This window comes from Phocoena phocoena, chromosome 3 (genome assembly GCF_963924675.1).
Source record: "Phocoena phocoena chromosome 3, mPhoPho1.1, whole genome shotgun sequence".
NCBI classification, from domain to species: Eukaryota; Metazoa; Chordata; class Mammalia; order Artiodactyla; family Phocoenidae; genus Phocoena; species Phocoena phocoena.
The window spans coordinates 155,876,987-155,900,854 of NC_089221.1; the positions used below are offsets into that span (position 1 = coordinate 155,876,987).

At 54.7% G+C, this 23,868-nt stretch overlaps 2 protein-coding genes across 2 annotated transcripts; one reads left to right on the forward strand and one right to left on the reverse strand.

The window, feature by feature from the left end:
- Positions 1 to 7,217: 7,217 nt before the first annotated feature.
- MGAT4B (alpha-1,3-mannosyl-glycoprotein 4-beta-N-acetylglucosaminyltransferase B) lies at positions 7,218 to 16,543 on the forward strand. The gene is made up of 15 exons (XM_065874073.1): positions 7,218 to 7,314; positions 12,409 to 12,594; positions 12,674 to 12,814; positions 12,895 to 13,028; positions 13,431 to 13,477; positions 13,801 to 13,914; positions 14,145 to 14,220; positions 14,349 to 14,463; positions 14,826 to 14,956; positions 15,132 to 15,239; positions 15,360 to 15,553; positions 15,975 to 16,053; positions 16,136 to 16,223; positions 16,303 to 16,415; positions 16,520 to 16,543. The coding sequence occupies exons 1-15, from the start codon at positions 7,218 to 7,220 to the stop codon at positions 16,541 to 16,543; spliced, it is 1,647 nt and encodes a 548-aa protein (XP_065730145.1).
- A 1,494-nt stretch (positions 16,544 to 18,037) lies between these two features.
- On the reverse strand, positions 18,038 to 20,791 carry LTC4S (leukotriene C4 synthase). Its single transcript, XM_065875126.1, has 5 exons — positions 20,659 to 20,791; positions 18,762 to 18,861; positions 18,586 to 18,656; positions 18,415 to 18,496; positions 18,038 to 18,183 (listed from the first exon to the last, which is right to left on the reverse strand). The coding sequence occupies exons 1-5, from the start codon at positions 20,714 to 20,716 to the stop codon at positions 18,054 to 18,056; spliced, it is 441 nt and encodes a 146-aa protein (XP_065731198.1). The 5' UTR covers positions 20,717 to 20,791; the 3' UTR covers positions 18,038 to 18,053.
- Between the last annotated feature and the right edge of the window lie 3,077 nt (positions 20,792 to 23,868).

The following is a 23,868-nucleotide window of genomic DNA, read 5'->3' on the forward strand; positions in this document are numbered from 1 at the left end:
ACCCAGAGCAAGAGCTCTGGTGAGGCCCTGTTTGGTATTATTAAAAGACTTTTCTTGTTCCCCAGTCCAAAGTAATGGTTCTGTATCTGGGCCTTCAGTGGCTTCACATAGAGGATTAGCCATTATCCCGAATCCTGGAATCCAAATTCTGCAAAATCCTGCCATGCCTAAGAGTGTACGAAGATGTTTCTTTGTCTCTGGGGCACTTTGGTTCAATATAGTTTGTTTTCTATCTGGAGATAACTGTCTACTTCCAGGGTTTATAATATATCCCAGATATTTAAATTGTTGCTTTGAGATTTGTGCCTTTTTGTGGGAGACCCTGCGGCCCTGGGCCCCAAGGAAATTAAGGACTTCAACTGTATCCCGATCTAAGGCCTCCATGGTACGGCTACATATTAATATATCATCCACATACTGTAGAACAGATCCTTTTAGTCCTTATAGAACAGCTCCCTTAGTTCTTTTCTTAGGGCCTGGGAGAACAAGTGTGGGCTGTCCCGAAACACCTGAGGCAACACTGTCCAGGTATACTGTCGCATTTGGCCCAATTGGGGGTTAGTCCACTTGAAGGCCAACAGATACTGTGATGAGGAATGAACTGGGATGAAAAAAAAGACATCCTTGAGGTCAGTAAATGAGCACAGTAAATGATTTTGCATCCCCCAGAACCTGGACTAATATAAGGATTGGCCACGGGGGATGTATAGGGACCACTGCATCATTTACTGCTCTAAGGCCTGTACCATTCATTATTCCTCAATTAACTTAACAACTGGCAGAATAGGGGCATTGCATGGAGACTAACAGGGCACTAAGAGGCCATGGTTTAAGAATTTATCTATGAGGGGTTGCAAACTCTTTTTTGCTTCCAACTTTATGGGGTAATGTCTCTTGTTAGGATAAGCGACTTCTGGCTTAAGGCTAATTTTTACAGGTTTGGCATTTATAGCCTTCCCAGAGATTCCTTTATCTCAAAGGAAACTGCAGGGTTTACTGTGTGTAGAATATGGCTGGGAATAAGCCATTGTTCTTCCAGCTGATTTGTCTTAGCCAGAGTCAAGAAAAGGGGCTGCTCGGGGTCTCCTAATTATAACATGGCTCCAAGTGAGCCCAGAAGGTCTCTCCCCAGTAGTGGGGTAGGACACTCAGGCACAACTAAAAAGCCATGTGAGATCAAACACTATTCAGATTGGCAAGTGAGAGGCCCAGTTAAGTAATGGGTATGAGGCTTTCCATCGACAACGATCACTGTACAGCTTTCAGAGAAGAGAGGCCCAGTGTGAGAGATCAGGACAGAGTAAATGGCTCCTGTATCAGTTTAAAAAATGGATTTTCTTACCTGCCACATCAAAGACCACCCAGGGTTCCTTGATGGAGATGGACATCTCACATGGGGGGAACCGCCAGAATCCCTGGGCTGCCTCAGTCACGTAGCATGGCCACCTCAGGAGCGGGAGTCCCCCACCCCTTTGGGAATAGGGAAGGTCCCACTTCCTATGACCTGTTCGTTTGCAGACTGGGCATGGACCAAGGGACTCTTTCTGATATCTGTGGGCCCAGTGGCCAGTTGACTTGCATTTGAAGCATTCCCCCTTGCTAGTTTTACCTCCAGATGAATGGTTAGACTTCCTTGGCTCCCTTGGGTTGTCCTGAGGTTGCAAGGCATGGCTGACAGCAACGGCCATCAGTTTAGCATGAGCACTAGCCTGCCTGTTTTCACATTGGTTCTCTCTTCCTCTTCAGCTTGATCTCGATTATTAAATACCCCAAAGGCCAGCTCTAGGAGTTGGGGCATAGGGGTTTGTGGGCATAATATCAGTGGCAGACTGGCTGATAAAATGTTGTCCCAGCAGGGATTGACACACAGGAGTGGAGGGATCAATGTTAGTAAATTTTCTAAAAACCTTCATACCCGAAAGAGGACTGGATTTTCTTTTTCTTCTTGGGTCACTCCTTTAACCTTTTCATAGTTAACTGGCTTTTTTTTTTTTTAAATAAATTTATTTATTATTTATTTTTGGCTGCACTGGGTCTTCACTGATGTGTGCGGCCCCTCTCCAGTTGTGGCGAGCAGGGGCCCCTCCTCGTTGTGGTGCGCTGGCCTCTTATTGCAGTGGTTTCTCCCGTTGCGGAGCACGGGCTCTAGGTGCTCGGGCTTCAGTAGTTGTGCCTCGCTGGCTCCAGAGCGCAGGCCCAGCAGCCGTGACGCACGGGCCCAGCTGCTCTGCGGCACGTGGGATCTTCCGGGACCAGGGCTCGAACCCATGTCCCCTGCATTGGCAGGCGGATTCTTAACCACTGCACCACAAGGGAAGCCCAGTTAACTGGCTTTTTGATACACTTTCTCATCCCTTCTAATACACATTGGATGATGTGGTTCCTGCCCCAACAGGGCTCCTGGCTTAGAAGAGGATCCACCCATGATGAGTAACCTGCAACTGAGAAAGCATTCCTAGAAATGAAGTCCGGCATCCCAGAGACATTTACCAGGAGGCTTTTGTCAGAAGGGGGTCAGAGTGTCCTCCAAATTCCCTTCTTACCTAATGGGATTTTGAGCATCCTCTACTCTCCCATTACCTAACCCGATGTTTCTGGTCAACCCAGTCCCTTGCACAAGAGGTGGGGGGTGGGCATGACATTTGTTTCAGTGCACTGCCAGGACTCTCCTTGAGGGGATCTGTTATCTATAAAGCTTATGCCTTATAATACATTTCCTTATGCGAGGGTGTATTCCTCAAGATTGAGCGTCTACAGAGTTTATAGTGAGGGCTTCTCAGCAGCAGCCAGTCCAAAAGGCTGTCTGTAGCAGTGTATGGGCTGCCAAGGCCTGAAGTGAAGGGGGTCCTAGAGGTGCAAAAAAGGAACTCCTGGAGGAATTGAAGTTGGGCGCAGTAGAAAAAGCCACAGGGGTCAGGACCTCAGGGTCTAGAGGTGGGAGTATTCCCATAGGGGATTTTTGGACATAGAGTAAGGTGAGAGACCAGACAGCAGAAGAACCGAAAACCCTCTCCCCTATCTGCTTGGCAGCTATGATAAAATTGGGAAGAGCCTGATGATTCCATCTGACACAGGCAACAGTTAAGTCTAGACAGTGTTTCCCGTGTAATTTAACATACCAATGAACCCAGTTAGCTTAGGATCTGTCTTTGGGATGCTCCCAGGGCCCTTTGAAGTACCCCAAAGTTAGCTGGAGGTCAAAAGAACTTTAATTAGAATTTGGTATTTGGGAAGTCTGTCAAAAATTTCAAGAAGTTTTTTTTTGGCTATGCTGCACAGCTTGTGGGATCTTACTTCCCCAACCAGGGATTGAACCCGTGCCCCCTGCAGTGGAAGCATGGAGCCCTAACCACTGGACAATCAAGGAATTCCCTCAAAAAGCTTTAGAACACCTGGTCAGATAGGATCATAGGTCATTGTGAAACAATATTTATTCCTTGAGCTAAGGTGAAAAAAGGATTTCAAAAGTAAATACAGGGGCTTATTTCACCATTGGTGGCGCAGTGGTTGAGAATCCTCCTGCCAATGCAGGGGACACGGGTTTGAGCCCTGGTCTGGGAAGATCCCACATGCCGCGGAGCAACTAAGCCTGTGCACCACAACTACTGAGCCTGGGATCTAGAGCCCACGAGCCACAACTACTGAGCCCACGCACCTAGAGACCGTGCTCCGCAACAAAAGAAGCCACCGCAATGAGAAGCCTGCACACAGCAACGAAGAGTAGCCCCCCGCTCACCACAACTAGAGATAACCTGTGTGCAGCAATGAAGATCCAACACAGCCAAAAATAAATAAATAAATAAATGTATTTTTTTAAAAAAGTAAATACAGACCACTTAAAGGCACTGAAACTCACACAACCTTTTATCAAAAGCAGCATTCCAGGAAAACTGTTCTCTTATGAGAGAGAGAAAATAAATCCAGTCCTGCATCAGCCCACTCTTAATAAAATCCATTTACCTAGTCAAATTTAATCCAACCTTAGAAAATCTTGACCATACACAAAACTCTTTTCCCAATGTTCCTTTTCCACAAACCTTTTGCAACTTCCTATAGTCATATTATTTTGTCCCTTATTCTTTTCCCATTCAGAAACAACCAGCTCTAGGACAAAATCACCCTTTTTTTTTTTTTCCGGTACGCAGGCCCCTCACTGCTGTGGCCTCTCCAGTTGCGGAGCACAGGCTCCAGACGCGCAGGCTCAGTGGCCATGGCTCACGGGCCTAGCCGCTCCATGGCATGTGGGATCCTCGCGGACCGGGGCACGAACCCGTGTCCCCTGCATCGGCAGGCGGACTCTCAACCACTGCGCCACCAGGGAAGCCCTCTTTTAACAAAATATATTTCCACTCCTCATACCTTCTTTTACTGAAAATGCACATCCTACTTTCCTCAAGCAACCATGAACTGTCTTTACATTAGCATTCCCTGATTGGAATATTCCATAACCTCTAGAAACATGCAACTTCCCAAAGCACTATTTTTTTGCTCATTGGGGTATGTGGTACAAGACATGTGTTTAATAAAGCCAAACATCTTTAGTTTCCCCCTCATAAGAAGACAAAAGTTGTAAAGTCGTAAATTTAGATCTGTTTAGCAATTAATGTGCCAATATTTCATCTTATTTGAAATGGCCTAGATACTCAATGAATTCCTATCATTTAACTTAATATTGCTTCAAGTTACCAAAATGTGGAGAGACTATTTTAGATGGATATTTCCAAAACATAATTATTCCTATAGAGTTTACCAAAAAGCTCTTACCTCAGTAACATTTACTTAAAAATGTAATCATATCAGGTTATTTTCCCTGTTGACAGATTATATAACAGAAACAATATGCATTTATTGACTTCCAGTAACCCTAGGAACAATGAAAATATTATATTATTCTTAATGTTGATGACTCTAAAGACAGGTCTGTATTAAGCCCACAACCTTAAACTAGCTCTAATACCAGATATTAATTTAATATTGAATATTTCCCAGATCACATGAAGGTGGAATGTATTCTGGCGAGTTTTATATTTCTGAGAATGTATATACATGCTCAGTTTCCTTTAAGCCAATTAAATACAGCTCATTTACAAGTTAATGTTTACATAAAGAGAAACAGAACCAGAGATCTCATAGTTTTCCCACTTGAATTTAAAAAGGTCTCTTTTTTTTCCTCAGTCTGGGGGACTACAGATGGATCAGATAGTTCCTAGAGCCCAGGCAGAACAGTTACATTGCAAAGGCAGAGGAGAGAAATGCAAGCTCCTCTTTTTTATTCTTTTTAAAATCCCACTAAGTAACCCAAGGCTGGAGTCTCAGGCAATGTGAGCTGTGTTTGTATTTCAAGGCTTAAGTCCTCCACAGGGCCCACAATTTCAGCAGAGACTTGCAGGAGCGGTTGGACAGACAAAACTACATAAGACAAAGATCCTTTTACTCGACATGTACCACCAACAAAAACTTGACACAAACAAGAACTTTTCAGGATAAAGGGGATGGGAGTGCAGGTGTAAGGATCAAGGGAAAGATGAAGGGAGGAGAGAAAGACTAAAAAAAAGGAGACAGCAGGAAAATAAAGGTGAGAATACTGGGACAATAGAACTTCCAGCCACTACATGATATGAGTGAATTCTATCACTGTCATAAATCTCCCATCAGGGAGAGCCCACTGGACCAAGGTCTGCATGGTGTGAGGCGAGCCTCTCCCACCTCTGCTTCTCACCCATTGACGGCCAGAGGGAGCATGGTCTCACGTGCTGAGAGGAGTGATACTGTAGCTGCCCAATGTCCACTCTCTCCAAAGGATAAGACATAGGAGTAGGAAAAGACAGAGAAAGAAGTAGAGAGATATAAGGAGAGGGAAAGGGACAAACGGGAGGGGGAAAGCATTGCATGAATGAGGGTACTGAGGCCCCTAGGGGCCAGAAAGGCAGACTTACCAAATGTGGTGACGAGGTGAGGTTCAGGCGATCTCTTGTCACCCACAGGGAAGCTGCTTTCAGTGGTCCCAGAGGTGACCAGATCCTCTCCCGTGAAGAGGGAGAGGTCCCATGTTGGGTGCCAGAAATCTGTTACTGGTCAGGGTTCTTGGCCTTCCTTAATCAATGGAAATTGATAAGAGGCCAGACAAGAAATTTGGGCAAGGCTTTACTGGGGGCCCTGCTGCAGCAGGGGGGCAGTGAAAACAAGTAACAGGTTCCCTTGCTCGCTCCCGGTGGGGCTCACTGGTTCCTTACATGGGGTGAGGTTAGGGGTGTGTCCGGGGGTTGAGCAGGAGGGGTGGCTTAGGTGGTCTGCCCACCCCTTTGATGGTGCACAGGGGGCATGTGCAGTACCCTGTTTTTGCTCCCGGCTCTTCAGAAGTGGCAGTCAGGTTTTTGGTCTTTTCCTATCTTGCTGTTCATAATTTGCCCCAACTGCCCATGCACACAGTAATTTTTAGTCCCTTGTAGTTTCTTCGTATTTTGTTGCTGGAGGAGATGTTTGTCCAGGAGCAAGCACTGCCAGCAAAGGGTTCCAGGTCCCAGGTCCCAGCTTGTCTCACCTTTATTTGCCTAGACTTCTCAGACCTGGCGAAGGGACCTGAGGGGCCTCAAGTTAATGTGATTGAAGTCCAGATCTGGGTTTCGAGAGTTCACAACGAAAATGTTACTGAGAAGGGGTTGGGGGACCCCCTCACATGGCCTCCACCACAGAAGACGCGAACTCGCGAAGGCCCCAGCTTTGACCTACCTGAGGCCGGTGCCCAGGGCCGTGAAGTCTGGGACGCATGAGCCCACGCGGGGGCCGCTGTCCGGAGCCAGGAGGGCGGGATCCCGGGCGTTGGTCCCCCACCCCGCCCCCTCGTGGTGCTGGTGGCAGCAGCGGATGATGCGGCCCCTTTAAATCCCGGCCGCCCCGCCCTTCGCAGCCGACTCCGCGGCGGCCCGGGATCCAGGCCGGGCCGCGGCTCTCACCGCCCAGCCTAGCCCAGCCTGGCCCGGCCCAAGCGCCGAGCCTAGGCGGTCCACTCCCCGCGCCCCAGAGGAGCCGTCAGCGCGGTGCCCGGCCCAGTCCCCAGCCCGGCAGGCCCGCCCGCATCCCTGCCCGGCCCCGGGCTCCCAGCCCCTCCCTGCCCCGGGGCCGGGGCCCCTGCAGCCTCCAGGTCCCCGCGCCCCGGCCCCGGCCCCCCCGGGCCATGCGGCCTCGGCCCCGCCGGCGCCCACCGCGCACCTGAGGAGATGAGGCTCCGCAATGGCGCCTTCCTGACGCTGCTGCTCTTCTGCCTGTGCGCTTTCCTCTCGCTCTCCTGGTACGCGGCGCTCAGCGGCCAGAAAGGTGAGCCCCTCCCCCGCCGTCGCCCGCCTCGCGCCCCCTCCCACACCTGGGCGCCGGCGGCCGGAGCGGGGTCCGGGCAGCTGCCGCGGAAAGCGGCCGGAAGCCGACGTGGGCGCCCCTTCCCCGCCCGGGCGGTGCGAGAGGACGCCCCTCCCATCCTCGCTCCCACTTGTTTGCTGCTGGAATAACGAAATTCTCCTCTGGCCTGGGCTGGGCCGCGCCGCGCCGGTGAGCGGGAGTCGGGTGCCCCGTGCGCGCTCAGGGCCGGCCTTCGTGAGTACGGTTCTGCCCGTGTTAGGGCGGGTCGCTCCCTCTGGTGAGCTGGGGACCTCAGAGTTCTCAGAGAGGGACAGAGACACAAGGTCACAGAGGTGGCTGTGCCAGAGGGTCCCCAGGGTACCGCTCCAGGCACCTGGGTACACGGATCCTGAGACACGAGTGAGGAGGCAGCCAGACATCCAGGCAGTACCATCACTTCACACCACCTCTCCACCCCAGCCCACTGTGGGTGCGGCTCCCTGGGGCCTCCACAGCCCTCCTCCAGGACATCTGGCCCCAGGACTCCTCCACAGGGATGTGGGTGCTGCGGAATGCTTCCTGTGGCTACTGGCCCGGGGGGATGCATGGAGGGCCTCATGAGCGCCCTACCCAGTCCTGGCTACCGGTTAACTTATTTTGTGTGGTCTCACCTTAAGTTTGGTTAAGCTGGCCAGTCCACCGTCATGGCCCCTCTGCATCTGGCCAGCACACTTAGGACTGAGGGGGCGAGCACTGGCTGGAGTTGCTCTGTGTTGTTTGGGATGGCTGGGGCTGAGTGGGGCCTTGGCTGAGGGTTGAAAGCTGAGGAGGTGCTCGCAGGCCCTTGTCTACCCAGCCTTTAGCACAGGAGGCACCGGGAAAAGCTGCTTCCTTCCTGCCGTCTGGCTTTCCTGCAGGAGGCCTAAGCAGGATCAGGCTGAGGCCAACTGACCCTCTGCCTCCCTCCCACCTCCTGCTTCCCTGTTCCGCAACAGAGGCTGCGGGAGAAGCTGGAGCCTTTCTGACCCTCCAAGTCCCAGTGTCCCCGCCTGGCTCCTGCCCGCCTGGCTCCTGCCCGCCCAGCTCAGCCCAGCCCTGTTTGGGTGAAGGCCTGGGCTGCCCTAGGGGCTCCAGAGCACCTGAGGGGAGACCCCCTAGGACTTGGTACATGGAGGGCATGGCTGGGGCGGAGTTCTCCGTAGATGGGGTGTGTCACCTGGGGGAGGGCATTTTGGACCCTTGAGAGAGTGGCCATGTAAGCAGCCTGGCATGGAGGCCAAGGTGGGGCCATATCTGATGGGCTGGGGCACATTTGTTCAGCTGTGAGTGGAGCGATGACCCCTTGCACCTTGTCCTGGGCTAGGCCGCAGTTCCTGTGTGCCTCCTATGGCAGCCACTGGCCCTCAGCCAGGTGTCAGGAACTGCAGCACCAGCCTCCCACCAGGACATCTTCTCTGTGAGTCTGGCTGGCCACAGTGTCCAGGAGTGCGGGGGATACCCATGGCTCCATTTAGAGCCTACTCTCCCTAAGCGGGGCATCGAGGAGGGCCTGTGGAGCATGAGAGCACCCCTACTCAAAGAAATGTGGGGCTCAGATGCAGGGGTCCTTGTCCCTTGGGTGTGGCAGTCCAGCAGCCTGTGTGACATGTGACAAGAGGGTCACCTGGGCCTTCCCCATCAAGGGCTGTTACTGTTTTGGGAGTCCCAGTAGGGTCTGGTCTTTGGAAGCTTGAAGAGAAGACTGAGTCTGGGCTCTTATATGAACCTTTCTCATTCTTACATTCAGATGACTGTATTAATCCCATGGGGAAACCAGACTAAGTCTGAGGCCAGACTGGACATTGGCTTCCAGCTTGCAGTGAGTAGGAGGCTCAGGAGAGGGCTGGCCCAGGCACCGATGCTTAGAGGAAAGGCAGAGGAAGCCATATCTGTAGGGAAGGGAAGAGATGGGCAAGAAGCCAGAGAGGAAGGGAAAGCAGGAACAGGTGGCATCCTGGAAGCCAAGGGCCAGGAAGGACACATAGGCCTTAGCAAGACGGACCCTAGATACGGGGTTTCAGGCCCACTTTCATATCCAGCCTTGACCAAATTTGTGCAGCAGCTCCACTAATGCTCAAACTGTAGCCCTCAGCCAAGCACCTGCTGAAGGTCCCCAGGGAAAACGGCAAACCCTCCAGGGAGGTGGCCTCAGCCACACAGCCCTCCCCAATGTCTAGGCTGTCCCCTCTCTTGGATTTCAGCAATGATGGATGCCTGTCTTGACCACTGGGATGGTGGGTGCAAGTCCTGGAGAGGAGGTGAACACCTGCACCCTCTCCATGCCCCTGCCCTACTGCAAGACTTTTTAAAAAAAATATTTATTTATTTATTTGGCTGCTCCAGGTCTTAGTTGCTGCCCGCAGGATCTTCGTTGCCACATGTGTGATCTTCCCTGCCATGTGCAGGATCTTTTAGTTGAGACTTGCGAAGTCTTAGTTGCGGCATATGGGATCTAGTTCCCTGACCAGGGATTGTGAACCTGGGCCCCCTGCATTGGGAGCTCAGAGTCTTAGCCACTGGACGGCAAGGGAAGTCCCCTCACCGCAGGTTAACGGCAGACCTTTGCTGGGCCTGGAACCAGCCTGTGCTCCTCTGAGCCTGTTTCCCCTTCCCTAAGTACAGAGCACAAGGTCTGTGCCCCAGCCTGGCTCTTGAATCTGTTTCTTTAACAAAGAGGGAACCAAAGGGAAGACTGTGGTCCATGGGCTTCAGGTATCCTGATTACTCTGCCTTCTGGTGGAGGAAGGGGCGGGAAAGCCTCCAGTAGTGTGACCACAGCTGCCCCCAGGACTTGGGCAGAAGAAGGCTCCTAGGAAGGGAGGCCAGGGTAGGGAGCAGGCTGTGCCCAGGCCTTGGTGGTCAGGGTGATTCAGGTCAGCAGGCCTTTCCCCCTGGGGCAGGCTAAGGTTGGACAGAGCTCAGCCTACTTAAAGATCAGAGAAGGCCACGGGTTTGCGGGGGGTGGGGGGGGTATGTCAGGGGCAGCAACAGCAGTCAGAGGGGGATGAGGTCTCCTTACCCTCCCTCCACTTCACAGAGGGCCCCACTGCAGGGAGCTGCCTTGGGTGTAGCCAGTAGCACAAGGGCTGCCCCTGCAAGACTCAGCAGCTCCACAACACGGGTGGCATTGGGGAGGGCATCAGGGACAATGGGTGGGTGGGTAGGGACCCAGGCGGGAGGGAGGCCACCTGCCTGTGTAGGCAGCTCTGAACTCCCTCCTGCTGGGCCTCAGCACCTCCAGTCCCTCCTCCCTACTGGCAGCTGGGCAGGTGAGTGCTGGGGGTGGCCAGCTCCCTGTTCAAGGGGTCAGGTTTCCAGGGTAACCTGGCCTCAGAACCCAGAGCAGAGCCTCAAAGATCTGGTAACCTGACTCCTGACTCCCTCCCCTTGCAGGGCTGTCCCTGAGCACAGAAGCTTGAAGTGGCCTGGCCTTTGGCCCCATGGGCAGGGTGTGGGAAGGGAGATCGGGCAAGCTGCTAACTCTGGAGTGCCTCATCAAGGATCTGCTTGGCTCCCCTGCCCCTCCCCCCACAGCCTCTCCCTCCTGCGTAGGGGCTACCCCTCCCTCTTCCCCAGGACTTAGCACTTCAGCCTCTGCCCCAGCTGCAGAAAGGGGGTGTCCTGAGAAGACCAAACTTTGCCTTAGTCATGACCTTTGGTATACCGATTGTGGGGAGGTGACACCATCCCAGGGCATTCTAGGGGCTGTGACCACCCCTCCGCAAGGGATCGAGGAACATAAGAGCTGCCTGAGGGTGAGAGGGGAGATCTGGAAGGCAACTAGGCCTTGAAGGCTACATGGGTTTTCATCAGGCCCAGAAGAGAAAAGGGGATTCCGGTCAGAAGAGACAGCATGTGTGAAAGCATAGACATCAGACAAGGAAAAGGAGGTGTGTGTGATGGCAAATAAAGAGGGCAAAAGCCAATTAGAAAAGGCCTTGAGAGTGCACAGCCTGGCAGGACCTGGCTGCCTCAGCAGCAGATAACGACGTTGTTGATGTTTGTCTCATTCTTGCTCACTGGGCCCTGCCAGACCAGTGGAGCCAGGTACTTGGCACCCTGGAGATCCCTCTCCACTGTCAGGCAGCCCTACCTCTATGCTGCTTCTGGCCCATGTGCACCCCTAGTGCCTGCACATGGTGCCCAGTTGGAGGTTCTGACACAGGCCCCCCTGGGGTGGCATGGTCTAGGCCTAGGACACATCTCCAGAGAAGCAGGCCTCAGTGCACTTAGAGCTCTTGTCACCTTTCTGCTGCTGACTTGCTGAGGGACCCCTGACTAGTTTCTCAACTTCATTTGCTCCTCTGAGCACTGGGGGCTGTAACTGCAACAGTCCCCACCCACCCACCCCCACCGGACTGTGTGAGATTGCAAATCCAGAGCTGGTGCCTAGTGTAGAATGACAACCATGAGGACAGTGACAAATGGGTGCATGGGGCTCAGTACTACTTGCAGGATATGGGGGAGAGTCAAGGGAGGTTTTCTGTCCCCATGGGGCCTTGGGGATGGGGCTGCCTGTGATCTCTGTGAATGGGGATGGGAAGCAAAGTGCAGAGGCTGAAAGAAGGAGCAGGGCAAGGTTGGCCTCAATGCCAAGGGCTCCTTGAGGAAGGTCTGGGTCCTTGTGCCCTGTGTGGGACCTTGGGTGCCCTACTTCCTGGAAGGAGGAGATGCTGCAAGGAGAAGCAAGAGGGGGCTTTGGGAGGAGAGGGGAGGGGATGGAGAGGATTCAGTCTGAGCCTTTTCAGCCTCAGCTTAGGTTTGTCTCACCCGGGGCTGGAAGTGGTCCTGTAGCCCTCCCACTTCAGATGTCTCCTCAATGCAGAAAATAAAGGGAGAGCACTGGAGAGGGTCAATTCCCCAGTGGAGGCTTTTCTTCCCCAAGTGTGAGTGTCACTGTGACTTCAGAGTGACCCTTATGTAACCCCATGTGGCTCACATGTGGCAGGCATATGAACAGATGTGTAGGCTAACACTCAAGGAGCAGTACCTCAGCTGTATGCTGCCCCCTGGTGACAGCCTGTGTACCACCCACAGGCGATGTGGTGGACGTGTACCAGCGGGAGTTTCTGGCGCTGCGTGACCGGTTGCATGCAGCTGAGCAGGAGAGCCTCAAGCGCTCCAAGGAGCTCAACCTGGTGCTGGACGAGATCAAGAGGGCCGTGTCGGAGAGACAAGCGCTGCGAGACGGAGACAGCAATCGCACCTGGGGCCGCCTAACCGGTGAGCGCGGGAAGTGGCAGGGGATGCGAGGCTGATGGCAGACCGCGTTGTCTGACCTGTCCCTTCCCGACCCCCCCAGAGGATCCACGCCTGAAGCCGTGGAACGTCTCGCACAAGCACGTGCTGCACCTACCCACTGTCTTCCACCACCTGCCACACCTGCTAGCCAAGGAAAGCAGCCTGCAGCCCGCCGTGCGCGTGGGCCAGGGCCGCACCGGAGGTAGGGGTGGGGCCCGGGAGTGGCGGGTGGTGGGACGACCCCCACGCAGTGCCCAGTACCAACCCTCCGCGTCCCTGCAGTGTCAGTGGTGATGGGCATCCCCAGCGTGCGGCGCGAGGTGCACTCGTACCTGACTGACACGCTGCACTCGCTCATCTCAGAGCTAAGCCCACAGGAGAAAGAGGACTCGGTCATCGTGGTGCTGATCGCTGAGGCAAGTGGGCTGGGGCACGGGTCGAGGGGATATTCAGAGGAAGACACACGGCACAAAATAACAAGGAGAATGAAAACAGCAACATTTCGGAGGAAAAAACTCAGAAGGTCAATCGTCAGTTTCACTCACAAACTTAACAAGATAAAAAGTTAAAAGGAAAGACATTTTAGCGCCCCCTCGTGGAGATGCCAGTTATAGTCTGTCCCACCCCTTGGACCGAGGTATCTAAAAGGGCTTTTTCTGAGGCACCTGTGACCCCCAGGCCCAGCCTTACTTAGCCTTCAGGATGGTGGGCTCACTCCCTCCATGTGGGAGAGAAGGCTGTGTCCTTCCCTCAGCCCTTTCTTCCAGGCCATTTGGGCTGGCAGCCTGGCTCATGGAGGGCACTTGGTCTCCCCACAGACTGACCCACAGTATACCTCGCTGGTGACGGAGAATATCAAGGCCTTGTGAGTACAGACAGCCCGACAAGGCTGGTGGAGGGAGGACACTTTGCGGGGTGTTGGGCAGACAGGTGCCGGCTGTGCCCCCCCCCCCAGCAAGATGCGCCATCCCTCTGTGGGAAAGGGTGCTTCCCTTCTTGATGAAAGGGGGTGGGCATGTAGAGATGACCCAACCCCTCTGGAGCCTCAGTGCCTCAGTAGGATGGGTGTGGTGTCAGGGGGTGTCTGCCTGGTGGGCCTTAAGAAAAGGACGGGGTCTAGCTAGCTCAGCTCTGTCCCTGCTCCAGTCCCTGGAGGCTGTACACTCACTGGGCCTTCCTGTCCCCCAGGTTCCCTACAGAGATCCATTCTGGGCTCCTAGAGGTCATCTCCCCTTCTCCCCACTTCTACCCTGACTTCTCCCGCCTCCGAGAGTCCTTTGGGGACCCCAAGGAGAGAGTCAGGTACTAGCACTACCCACCTCCCTGTGCCCCCAGCACCTGCCCACCTGTGCTAAGAACCTAGTCTGTGGGTGTATGAGTCCTGGGCACTTCCCTGCAGTGCCTCCATTGTTCCATTGGAGGACCCCTGCATGGGGGGGTGGGGGTCTCCTACCCACTCAGTGGCCTCTGTGGTAGCCACATTGGAGGTGGAGGGGGTCTGAGCTCTTGAGGCCCCTGCCCCTGGCCCACAGGTGGAGGACCAAACAGAACCTTGATTACTGCTTCCTCATGATGTATGCGCAGTCCAAAGGCATTTACTACGTGCAGGTGAGCACTGAGACCCTACTCTGTCCCTTTTCCCCCTGGACCCTGGATGGGCCTGGGTGGCAAGCCCTGCCCTGCCCCTGTGCCCATCCTGAGTCCCGGCCCCCTTCTACCTACCCACCACTGTGCAGCTGGAGGATGACATCATAGCCAAGCCCAACTACCTGAGCACCATGAAGAACTTCGCACTCCAGCAGCCCTCAGAGGACTGGATGATCCTGGAGTTCTCCCAGCTGGGCTTCATTGGTGTGCCACCCCCCTCCCTGCCCCGCTGACCTAACCAAAATATCTCCATCCAGCCCACTTCTGCCTCTGTCATCATCTCAGTCCCACGCCCTGTTCCGAGCCCTAGTACCATGCAGTGTCGTGCTCTGAGCCTTTGCCTGGAGTGCCCGCTGCAGCCCCACCTGGCCTGTTCCTGCCTGCCCTCTGCATCGGGATGTTTGGGTTCACCATCCCGTCTGCTCTCTTGTTACCTGCACCTGCCTGCAGCCAGCCAGAGGTTTTGCTGTGGGACCCTTCCCAGAGTCCCCCACAGGGACTAAGAGGAAGTAGGGCAGGGCAGAGCTGCCTACTCAGCACCCCTTTCCCTCCAATCCCACCCCCAGGGAAGATGTTCAAGTCACTGGACTTGAGCGTCATTGTGGAGTTCATCCTCATGTTCTACCGGGACAAGCCCATCGACTGGCTCCTGGACCATATTCTGTGGGTGAAGGTCTGCAATCCTGAGAAGGATGCGGTGAGCAGAACCTGCACAGAGGCGAGAGGGGGCAGTGGAGCAAGCAGCCTCCAGTAGGGACTGTGTCGGTGACCATGCACCTGACAGGAGGAGACTGCGCTGCTGGCTGGAGGAGTTTCTGTCTTCAGAGGTAGAGTTGAGTTGAGCCCTAGCATGTGTCACCCTCCCTCCACAGAAGCACTGTGACCGGCAGAAGGCCAACCTGCGGATCCGCTTCAAGCCATCCCTCTTCCAGCATGTGGGCACTCACTCCTCACTGGCGGGCAAGATCCAGAAACTGAAGGTGGGCAGTGCCACACTCAAGCCTAGTTGAGTACAGCAGAGCCTGGGCTGAGGTTGGACAAGGAGGTAGCAGGGCAAGTCCAGGGCCCACCCTAACACCATTGTCCCTCCTCCACTGTAGGACAAGGACTTTGGGAAGCAGGCACTGCGGAAGGAGCATGTGAACCCGCCAGCGGAAGTGAGCACGAGCCTCAAGACATACCAGCACTTCACCCTGGAGAAGGCCTACCTGCGCGAGGATTTCTTCTGGGCCTTCACGCCTGCTGCAGGGGACTTCATCCGCTTCCGCTTCTTCCAGCCACTGCGACTGGAGCGGTCAGTGCCAGCGCCCACAGGTCCACCTTGGGGGAGGGGCAGGGTGGCTACCAGGGTAGAGGCCTCACCACAAATTTCTGAACCTGCAGATTTCCCTCTGTGACCCACCCCTGCAAACTACTTAACCTTATTAAGTTTTCTTATCTGAAAAGTGGGGCTCAGAACAGTAGTCACTTTGTAAAGACTAAGTCCAACAGTGCCCACAGGAGCTCAGTGACATTGCCCATCACCATTGTCCTTACAAGTAAGGCCCTGGTTGCCTTGCACAGTCCAACGGCTGCCCCGGGTGGTGCCCAGCCTCACCCAGTACCTCAGGGCCCACCTACTGCACTCCTAGCCCAGGCCTGGCCTTTCTCTGCTGGGTAGTGTGCCTGGGCAGTGCCCCACCCCTGCAGCAGCTCACAGGCCTGTCTGGCCACAGGTTCTTCTTCCGAAGTGGGAACATTGAGCACCCAGAGGACAAGCTCTTCAACACATCTGTGGAGGTGCTGCCCTTTGATGTGAGTGTAGTAGCAGGTGGGTGTGCACTGAGGCCTGCCCCTTCCACAGCCACTGGCTTCAGCCCCTTGATTTTGTCCCCAGAACCTCCAGTCAGACAAGGAGGCCCTGCAGGAGGGCCGTTCAGCCACTCTCCAGTACCCTCGGAGCTCTGATGGCTACCTCCAGATCGGTGAGTGAGGGGCAGTCAAGTGGAGGTGAGGGGAGAGGCAGGAGTCTTGGGACAACCTCTCATTGCTGCACTCCCCCAGGCTCTTTCTACAAGGGTGTGGCACAGGGAGAAGTGGACCCAGCCTTTGGCCCCCTGGAAGCACTGCGCCTCTCCATCCAGACAGACTCGCCGGTGTGGGTCATTCTGAGTGAGGTGATATAGGGCAGGGCTGGGTACAGGGAATGGGGAGCTGTACCAAATAGCTAGACCAGGGCTGCTCTCTGAGACCCAGCTGACACTGAGCCCTGCTCTTCCAGATCTTCCTGAAAAAGGCTGACTAAGCCAAGGGCTTCTGAGGGTGCGTTTTGGCTGGCCCTGAAGCCCACGAGACCTGGGATGTCGTCGCCGCTGCCCCCGGAGGGCCAGGCCTGGCCACCCCAGTCTGAGGGGTTCTGCCTGGCACCCCACTCCATTGGCCTGGGGTGGCCGCTGGCCCGGAGGCCCCAGGAACTGGTGCTGCCCCGCCCGCCGGCCGCGGGGAAGAGGCAGGAGGCCCCCACACTGTGCCTGAGGCCGGTCCGCGCCGCCCGGAACCGTTCGCACCCTGGCCCCCTTGAGCCAGGCCTTTATAGAAGAGCCTTTTCCTGGGCGCCCACTGTCTCCGCGCGAACACTGGAATGCATATACTACTTTATGTGCTGTGTTTTTTATTCTTGGATACATTTGATTTTTTTCACGTTAAGTCCACATATACTTCTATAAGAGCGCTCCTTGTAATAAAGGGTTAATGAAGTGTGTGCCTGCTCCGAGCTCACAGCCTGGCGCCTAGCCGCTCAGCGATACCACCCGGCGACCCCGCCCTCCGCGCAGTTCCGCAGGACCTCGCTCGCATTCTCTGGGAGGGTCCCGGCCGCCCGGCCGGTAACTCCCTGATGGAGCTGGTGCGGAATCTGGGTCCACGCCCCCAAACTGCCCCCGCTTCCGTGATAACCCTCCTTGGAGCGCGCCCCCTAGCGCCCATCATACCTCCCCAAGTGCCTGCAGCCGCCTCTCACCAAAGGCATCCCCCCACCTCCTCCTCCCACTCCTTCCTGGGTCTCAGTTAGTCCCACCTTTTCCACCGTCTCCAAGGCTCTGCTCCTGTCCCCAGTCTGTGACTCATTTTAGGTTCTCCCATCCATCTCAGGGCCTTTATTTTTGCCCTGCTTTGAAAGCTCCTCTGCCTGCTCAGCTAAAAGTCACCTTTTTAGGGACTCTTCCCGGCCAGCAGGCCTTCCCCAGATCTGGTCCCCCGAGACACTAGGACGTTTACTGGAGAGCGCCTCTTAAAACTACATTGATTAAGTTCATCGTCGTTCTCTGCGGGCCGCAACAGGTTGCCCTGAACCCTGCATTGTTCTAGATGCCGGTAACCGAGTACCGACCCAAAAAAAGCCCCTCGTATCGGCTGTGAAGTCCAGGGTATGAGGAATAGGGCGGCTGAGGGTCAGTGGAGAGGCAGGCCTCATAGGAGGGGGACAGGCGAGGAAAGAGCTGACCGCAGGGAGGAGGAGCCGTGGGGGGAGCCCCGGCGGGAAAGGATGTGTGACTAGCAGCGTGGGGGAGCAGGGCGGGAGAGGACCGGACCCAGGGCCCGATCGAGCCCCTGCCCGAGAGAGGCCTCTTTCCTTCCGCAGCCCGACAGACTGCTGTGGCCTGAAGCTAGGCCCCTCCAAGCTCTACAACGCACAGTGCGCAACCCACTCCGACCCAGACAGTGCACTCGAGATCACGCTTTAATGAGAGTCTGGGATGGGGGCGAGCACCCTCCCCCGTCCTCCAGGAGGCTCCGCCCACCCGGCGTCCTCCGTCTCAGGCCTTCTGCAGCAGTTTCCGGAACTGTCCGAGGAGCGCGGCCGGGAGGAAGTGGGCGAGTAGGCCAAGCGCCGCCAACACCACAAGAAGCCAGAGCGCGCGCGCGCTCGCGTACAGCGGGCCCAGCCTGCGGGCAGTGCTCAGCGGGGGCGGGGCGGGGGCAATGGCCCCACCCCAACTCTACGGCCCGCCTCCACCAGGGCCCGCCCACCTGCCCCCAAAAGGGAACCGCCTCCAACCAGTCTCCTGGTCCCGCCCGGCATCCGCTTGCGGCCTCTGCCGTCAAGACCCTGCCCACAAGCCAAGCCACCTTTCCCCGCCCCGGTGGACCTCCCGGGGGCCCCGCCCCGGTTCTCACCTTTGCTGCGCAGATCTCGCGTAGCCCTGAAAGTAGCGGAGGCGCGCGAACAGGTATACCAGGCCACACAGTGCTGCCGCCCCTGGGAAAGGGGAGGGCGGGGTGGGGTGAGCCCACTGATGCGGGGACCCCCGGGGCTCTAGTGCGTGCGCCCCTGGCCCGCTCTCAGACCTTCGTGAAAGAAGATGCCGGCGACCCAGAGCGTGGCGAGGAACAGCGGGAAATACTCGCTGCAGTTCACTCTGCGGTGGGGGAGGAGCGGCATGAGGGCGCCGGCTTGGGGCCTCCGAGCCTGACCGCCCGGGGCTGCCTAGCTCCCTGCCCCGCGCCCTCCCACCGCGCCTCACTGGGCTCGGTAGATGCGCTCGAACTCCGGCGGGCCGGTGGTGAGCGGCGGAGACACGTGGAAGGTCCTGCGCGCCGAGATCACCTGCAGCGAGAAGTAGGCTGGGGGAGGAGGTGTTGCCGGAGTCAGATCTGGCACCCAGACTCCCGGCCCCGCCTCCAGTCTGGCCGCGCTTTTCTTTTCCCAGCTCCACACCCTGCTCGTCACGACTCCCCTTTAAAAGCCCGACCAAGGGGACCGCCGGCCCCTGCTCTTCGAGCTTGCCCTGTGTCCACGACACTCAGTGGGGAGGGCAGGGTGCCCGCCTGGGGCTCTGAGAGGCCCTGTCCAGCCCAGTGAGTGTAGGGGAAGGGATGACACGTCACAGGACACCTGCCCGCAGGACTTTGCTCCTGAATCATTTCACTTGCAAAACACAGGCAAATGTCCAACTCCCATCCTCTAGGCCTGGGCTTTGTCCCATCCTCTAGGCCTGGACTTTGGCCCAGATTCCTGGAATGGAAGTGCCACACCTAAGAGCAGAGTTGGCTACATCCTTCCAGGTACAGAGGATCACACACTCTGTGACCAACTGTCCCTGCTCCGCCACCCACAGAGCTCACCAGGAGGGACCTCCCGACCAAGCCTGGGTCGCTGTGCCTCCAAACTGGTGTGGGTTCCTGCCTCAGTTTCTCTGTTCAGGCTCTGCCTCAATCTGACAGACACCCTCTCCTCTGCCCCCAGGTGGTTACGGCTGGGACTATTCTAGTCCAACCCCAAGCCACCAGGGCTCTGCCCCTCTCCCTTCCAACATGGGTGGGTACAGAGGGTGGGCTGGCCCTTGAGGGTCTGAGTGCACAGGAGCCCTTCTCTTTGCCTGAGGCCAGGTGCCCATCACACAAACAGTCCCAGTACTGGGTGTCTCCAACTATCTTCCTGCAAGTCCCATGGCCCTGGTGCCCTTGGTGCCAGGCCCTCTGCAGACATATCCCAACAAAATGTGCACTGTGGATACCAAGGGTAGCCTTGCCAGCACAGCGTATGTGAGGAGGGGCTGAGGGCCAAGCTTACTGGTATGGCTGGAGATCAAGTCAGCCTGTCTGCTCAGCCATTCCAGGGCCCCTGCCCCAGGCTGTGTCTTGTCCTAGCCCATACAGTGTGAGGCAATGGTGTCCTCCAAAGCCAGAATATCTATCCCAGGAATGTGTCTCTAGGGCTTGTCTGAGAAGGGCACCAAGCAGGCACCTTTGGGGACCAAAAAGCAGGTTTCAACCCTGTCTAGCTCCACATGGTTCCAGCATAGAGAGGGTGACTTTGAAGGCAGGCCCAGGGGATGGGGCCCTCCCACTGGGACACCCAGAGAGGGGACCGCTGGGGAGGGCAGGGATCAGCTGGAGTAGGGCTGCATCAAGCCCATGGCTGTCCCACTTCTGTACTCACCATCAGAACACCCATTCATCCTGGCACCCTGCCCCCCTGCTCAGGTCCTAGAGCCCAACATAGCTGGATGCCCCACCTGCTCCCTGAAAGCCCCTGCCCTCCTCCAGGGTTCTTTATGCTGGCTGAGGTGCCACCCTCCAACCCCAAGCCAGGCAGCCCACATGCCTACCTCAGTTGTTCCTCAGGGGCCATTTTCCATTTCGCTGCCCATTCCCTAGGTTGGGTACCTCTCAGCCTTGGTCCCTGCCCAGGGTTTCACAGTTTGCCCTGCAGACACCCCTCCAGGGCTTCCCCCTCCCCACTTGGGGAAAATGCAAGCCCCTCAGCCCTCTGGTGGGGGCCAGAAGAGCTTTCATACCAGGAGTCTGGGCTGTCCCTCACCTGGGCCTGGACCCCAGCACCTCCCCAGTGCCTAGAGGGCAGAAGGCAGACTGCAGGGGTCCGAAGCCCACCCATTGCCAGAGCAGAAGCCAGCCCACCTTGCAGCAAGACTCCCAGGAGGGTGACAGTGGCCAGAAGAGCCACTTCGTCCTTCATGGTGCCGGTGGCTCTGTCGGGCCAGGCTGGACTCTGAGAGGGCTTGCTGTGGGGCTCTTATCACCCTTGGCTGCTGCTCAGAGGCTGGCCCAGGAGAGGAAGAGTGGCCCGCTCTCCCCGCCCCTTCTCAGTGGAGGGGGTTGGGGAAGGGGGCGTGACCATTGCTTGAGAGACCTGGGGAGCCTGGTCAGGCTGAGCAAGAGGAAACCAGGGCCAGAGCTTCCCTGGTGGCGCAGTGTTAAGAATCCGTGAACACAGCCTGCAGGGGGTTAGTGCACCACGGCTAGCCGGGAGGGAGTCCGGGGAAAAGTCTGGACCTGCCTAAGAGGCAAGAGACTTTTTCTTCCCTCTTCGTTTCCTGGTGCGCGAGGAGAGGGGATTAAGAGCGCTGCTTAAAGGAGCTCCAGAGACCCGCGGCTAACAGCGCGGACCACAGAGACGGGCATGAGACGCTAAGGCTGCTGTGCCGCCACCTGTGTGCGAGCACAGGTCACTATCCACACCCCCCTTCCGGGGAGCCTGTGCAGCCCGCCACTGCCAGGGTCCCGGGATCCAGGGACAACTTCCCCGGGAAAATGCATGGTGTGCCTCAGGCTGGTGCAACGTCCTGGCGGCCTCTGTCACCGCAGGCTCGCCCCGCACTCCGTACCCTTCCCTCCCCCCGGCCTGAGTGAGCCAGAGTCCCCGAAGCAGCTGCTCCTTTAACCCCATCCTGTCTGAGCGAAGAACAGACGCCCTCCGGCGACCTACACGCAGAAGCGGGGCCAAATCCAAAACTGAGCCCCTGGAGCTGTGAGAACAAAGAAGAGAAAGGGAAATCTCTCCCAGCAGCCTCAGAAGCAGCGGATTAAATCTGCACAATCAACTTGATGTACCCTGCATCTGTGGAATATATGAATAGACAACAAATCATCCCAAATTGAGGAGGTGGACTTTGAGAGCAAGATTTATGATTTTTTCCCCTTTTCCTCTTTTTGTGTGTATGTGTATGCTTCTGTGTGAGATTTTGTCTGTATAGCTTTGCTTCCACCATTTGTCCTAGGGCTCTATCCATCCGTCTTTTTTTTTTTCTTAAAAATTTTTTTTCTTAATAATTATTTTTTATTTTAATAACTTTCTTTTATCTTCTTTCTTTCTTTCCTTCCTTCCCTCTTTCCTTCCTTTCTCCCTCCCTCCCTCCCTCCCTCCTTTCTTTCTTTCTTTCTTTCTTTCTTCCTTCCTTCCTTCCTTCCTTCCTTCCTTTCTTTCTTCCTTTCTTTCTTTCTTTCTTTCTTTCTTTCTTTCTTTCTTTCTTTCTTTCTTTCTTTCTTTCTTTCTTTCTTTCTTTCTTCTTTCTTTCTACTTTTTCTCCCTTTTATTCTGAGCCGTGTGGATGAAAGCCTCTTAGTGCTGCAGCCAGGAATCAGTGCTGTGCCTCTGAGGTGGGAGAGCCAACTTCAGGACACTGGTCCACAAGAGACCTCCCAGCTCCACATAATATCAAACGGCAAAAATCTCCCAGAGATCTCCATCTCAACACCAGCACCCAGCTTCACTCAACAACCAGCAAGCTACAGTGCTGGACACCCTATGGCAAACAACTAGCAAGAAAGGAACACAGCCCCATCCATTAGCAGAGAGGCTGCCTAAAATCATAATAAGTCCACAGACACCCCAAAACACACCACCAGACGTGGACCTGCCCACCAGAAAGACAAGATCCAGCCTCATCCACCAGAACACAGCCACTAGTCCCCTCCACCAGGAAGCCTACACAACCGTCTGAAACAACTTTAGCCACTGCGGACAGACACCAAAAACAACGGGAACTACGAACCTGCAGCCTGCAAAAAGGAGACCCCAAACACAGTAAGATAAGCAAAATGAAAAGACAGAAAAACACACCGCAGATGAAGGAGCAAGATAAAAACCCACCAGACCTAACAAATGAAGAGGAAATAGGCAGTCTACCTGAAAAGGAATTCAGAATGATGATAGTAAAGATGATCCAAAATCTTGGAAATAGAATAGAGAAAATGCAAGAAACATTTAACAAGGATCTAGAAGAACTAAAGATGAAACAAGCAACAATGAACAACACAGTAAATGAAATTAAAAATACTCTAGATGGGATCAATAGCAGAATAACTGAGGCAGAAGAACGAATAAGTGTCCTGGAAGATAAAGTAGTGGAAATAACTACTGCAGAGCAGAATAAAGAAAAAAGAATGAAAAGAACTGAGGACAGTCTCAGAGACCTCTGGGACAACATTAAACGCACCAACATTCGAATTATATCGGTTTCAGAAGAAGAAGAGAAAAAGAAAGGGACTGAGAAAATATTTGAAGAGATTATAGTTGAAAACTTCCCTAATATGGGAAAGGAAATAGTTAATCAAGTCCAGGAAGCACAGAGAGTCCCATACAGGGTAAATCCAAGGAGAAATACACCAAGACACATATTAATCAAACTGTCAAAAATTAAATACAAAGAAAACATATTAAAAGCAGCAAGGGAAAACCAACAAAAAACACACAAGGGAATCCCCATAAAGTTAACAGCTGATCTTTCAGCAGAAACTCTGCAAGCCAGAAGGGACTGGCAGGACATATTTAAAGTGAGGAGGAGAAAAACCTGCAACCAAGATTACTCTACCCATCAAGGATCTCATTCAACTGAAAGCATTTCCTCTAAGATCAGGAAAAAGACAAGGATGTCCACTCTCACCACTGTTATTCAACATAGTTTTGGAGTCCTAGCCACAGCAATCAGAGAAGGAAAAGAAATAAAAGGAATATAAATTGGAAAAGACGAATTAAAACTACCACTGTTTGCAGATAACATGATACTATACATAGAGAATCCTAAAGATGCCACCAGAAAACTACTAGGGCTAATCAATGAATTTGGTAAAGTTGCAGGATATAAAATTAATGAACAGAAATCTCTTTCATTCTTATATACTAATGATGAAATATCTGAAAGAGAAATTAAGGAAACACTCCCATTTACCATTGCAACAAAAAGAATAAAATACCTAGGAATAAACCTACCTAGGGAGACAAAAGACCTGTATGCAGAAAACTATAAGACACTGATGAAAGAAATTAAAGTTGATACCAGCAGATGGAGAGATATACCATGTTCTTGGGTTGGAAGAATCAATATTGTG

Excerpts from the sequence above, each read along its gene's own strand:
- MGAT4B (XM_065874073.1), top strand. The coding sequence starts at position 7,218 with ATGAGGCTCCGCAATGGCGCCTTCCTGACGCTGCTGCTCTTCTGCCTG. Across the intron at positions 13,029-13,430 it reads TCGTGGTGCTGATCGCTGAG|ACTGACCCACAGTATACCTC; the intron begins GCAAGTGGGCTG and ends GTCTCCCCACAG. Across the intron at positions 14,957-15,131 it reads GCAATCCTGAGAAGGATGCG|AAGCACTGTGACCGGCAGAA; the intron begins GTGAGCAGAACC and ends CTCCCTCCACAG.
- LTC4S (XM_065875126.1), bottom strand. The coding sequence starts at position 20,716 with ATGAAGGACGAAGTGGCTCTTCTGGCCACTGTCACCCTCCTGGGAGTC. Across the intron at positions 18,657-18,761 it reads GAGCGCATCTACCGAGCCCA|AGTGAACTGCAGCGAGTATT; the intron begins GTGAGGCGCGGT and ends CCCCCACCGCAG. Across the intron at positions 18,497-18,585 it reads CGGCATCTTCTTTCACGAAG|GGGCGGCAGCACTGTGTGGC; the intron begins GTCTGAGAGCGG and ends CCCCTTTCCCAG.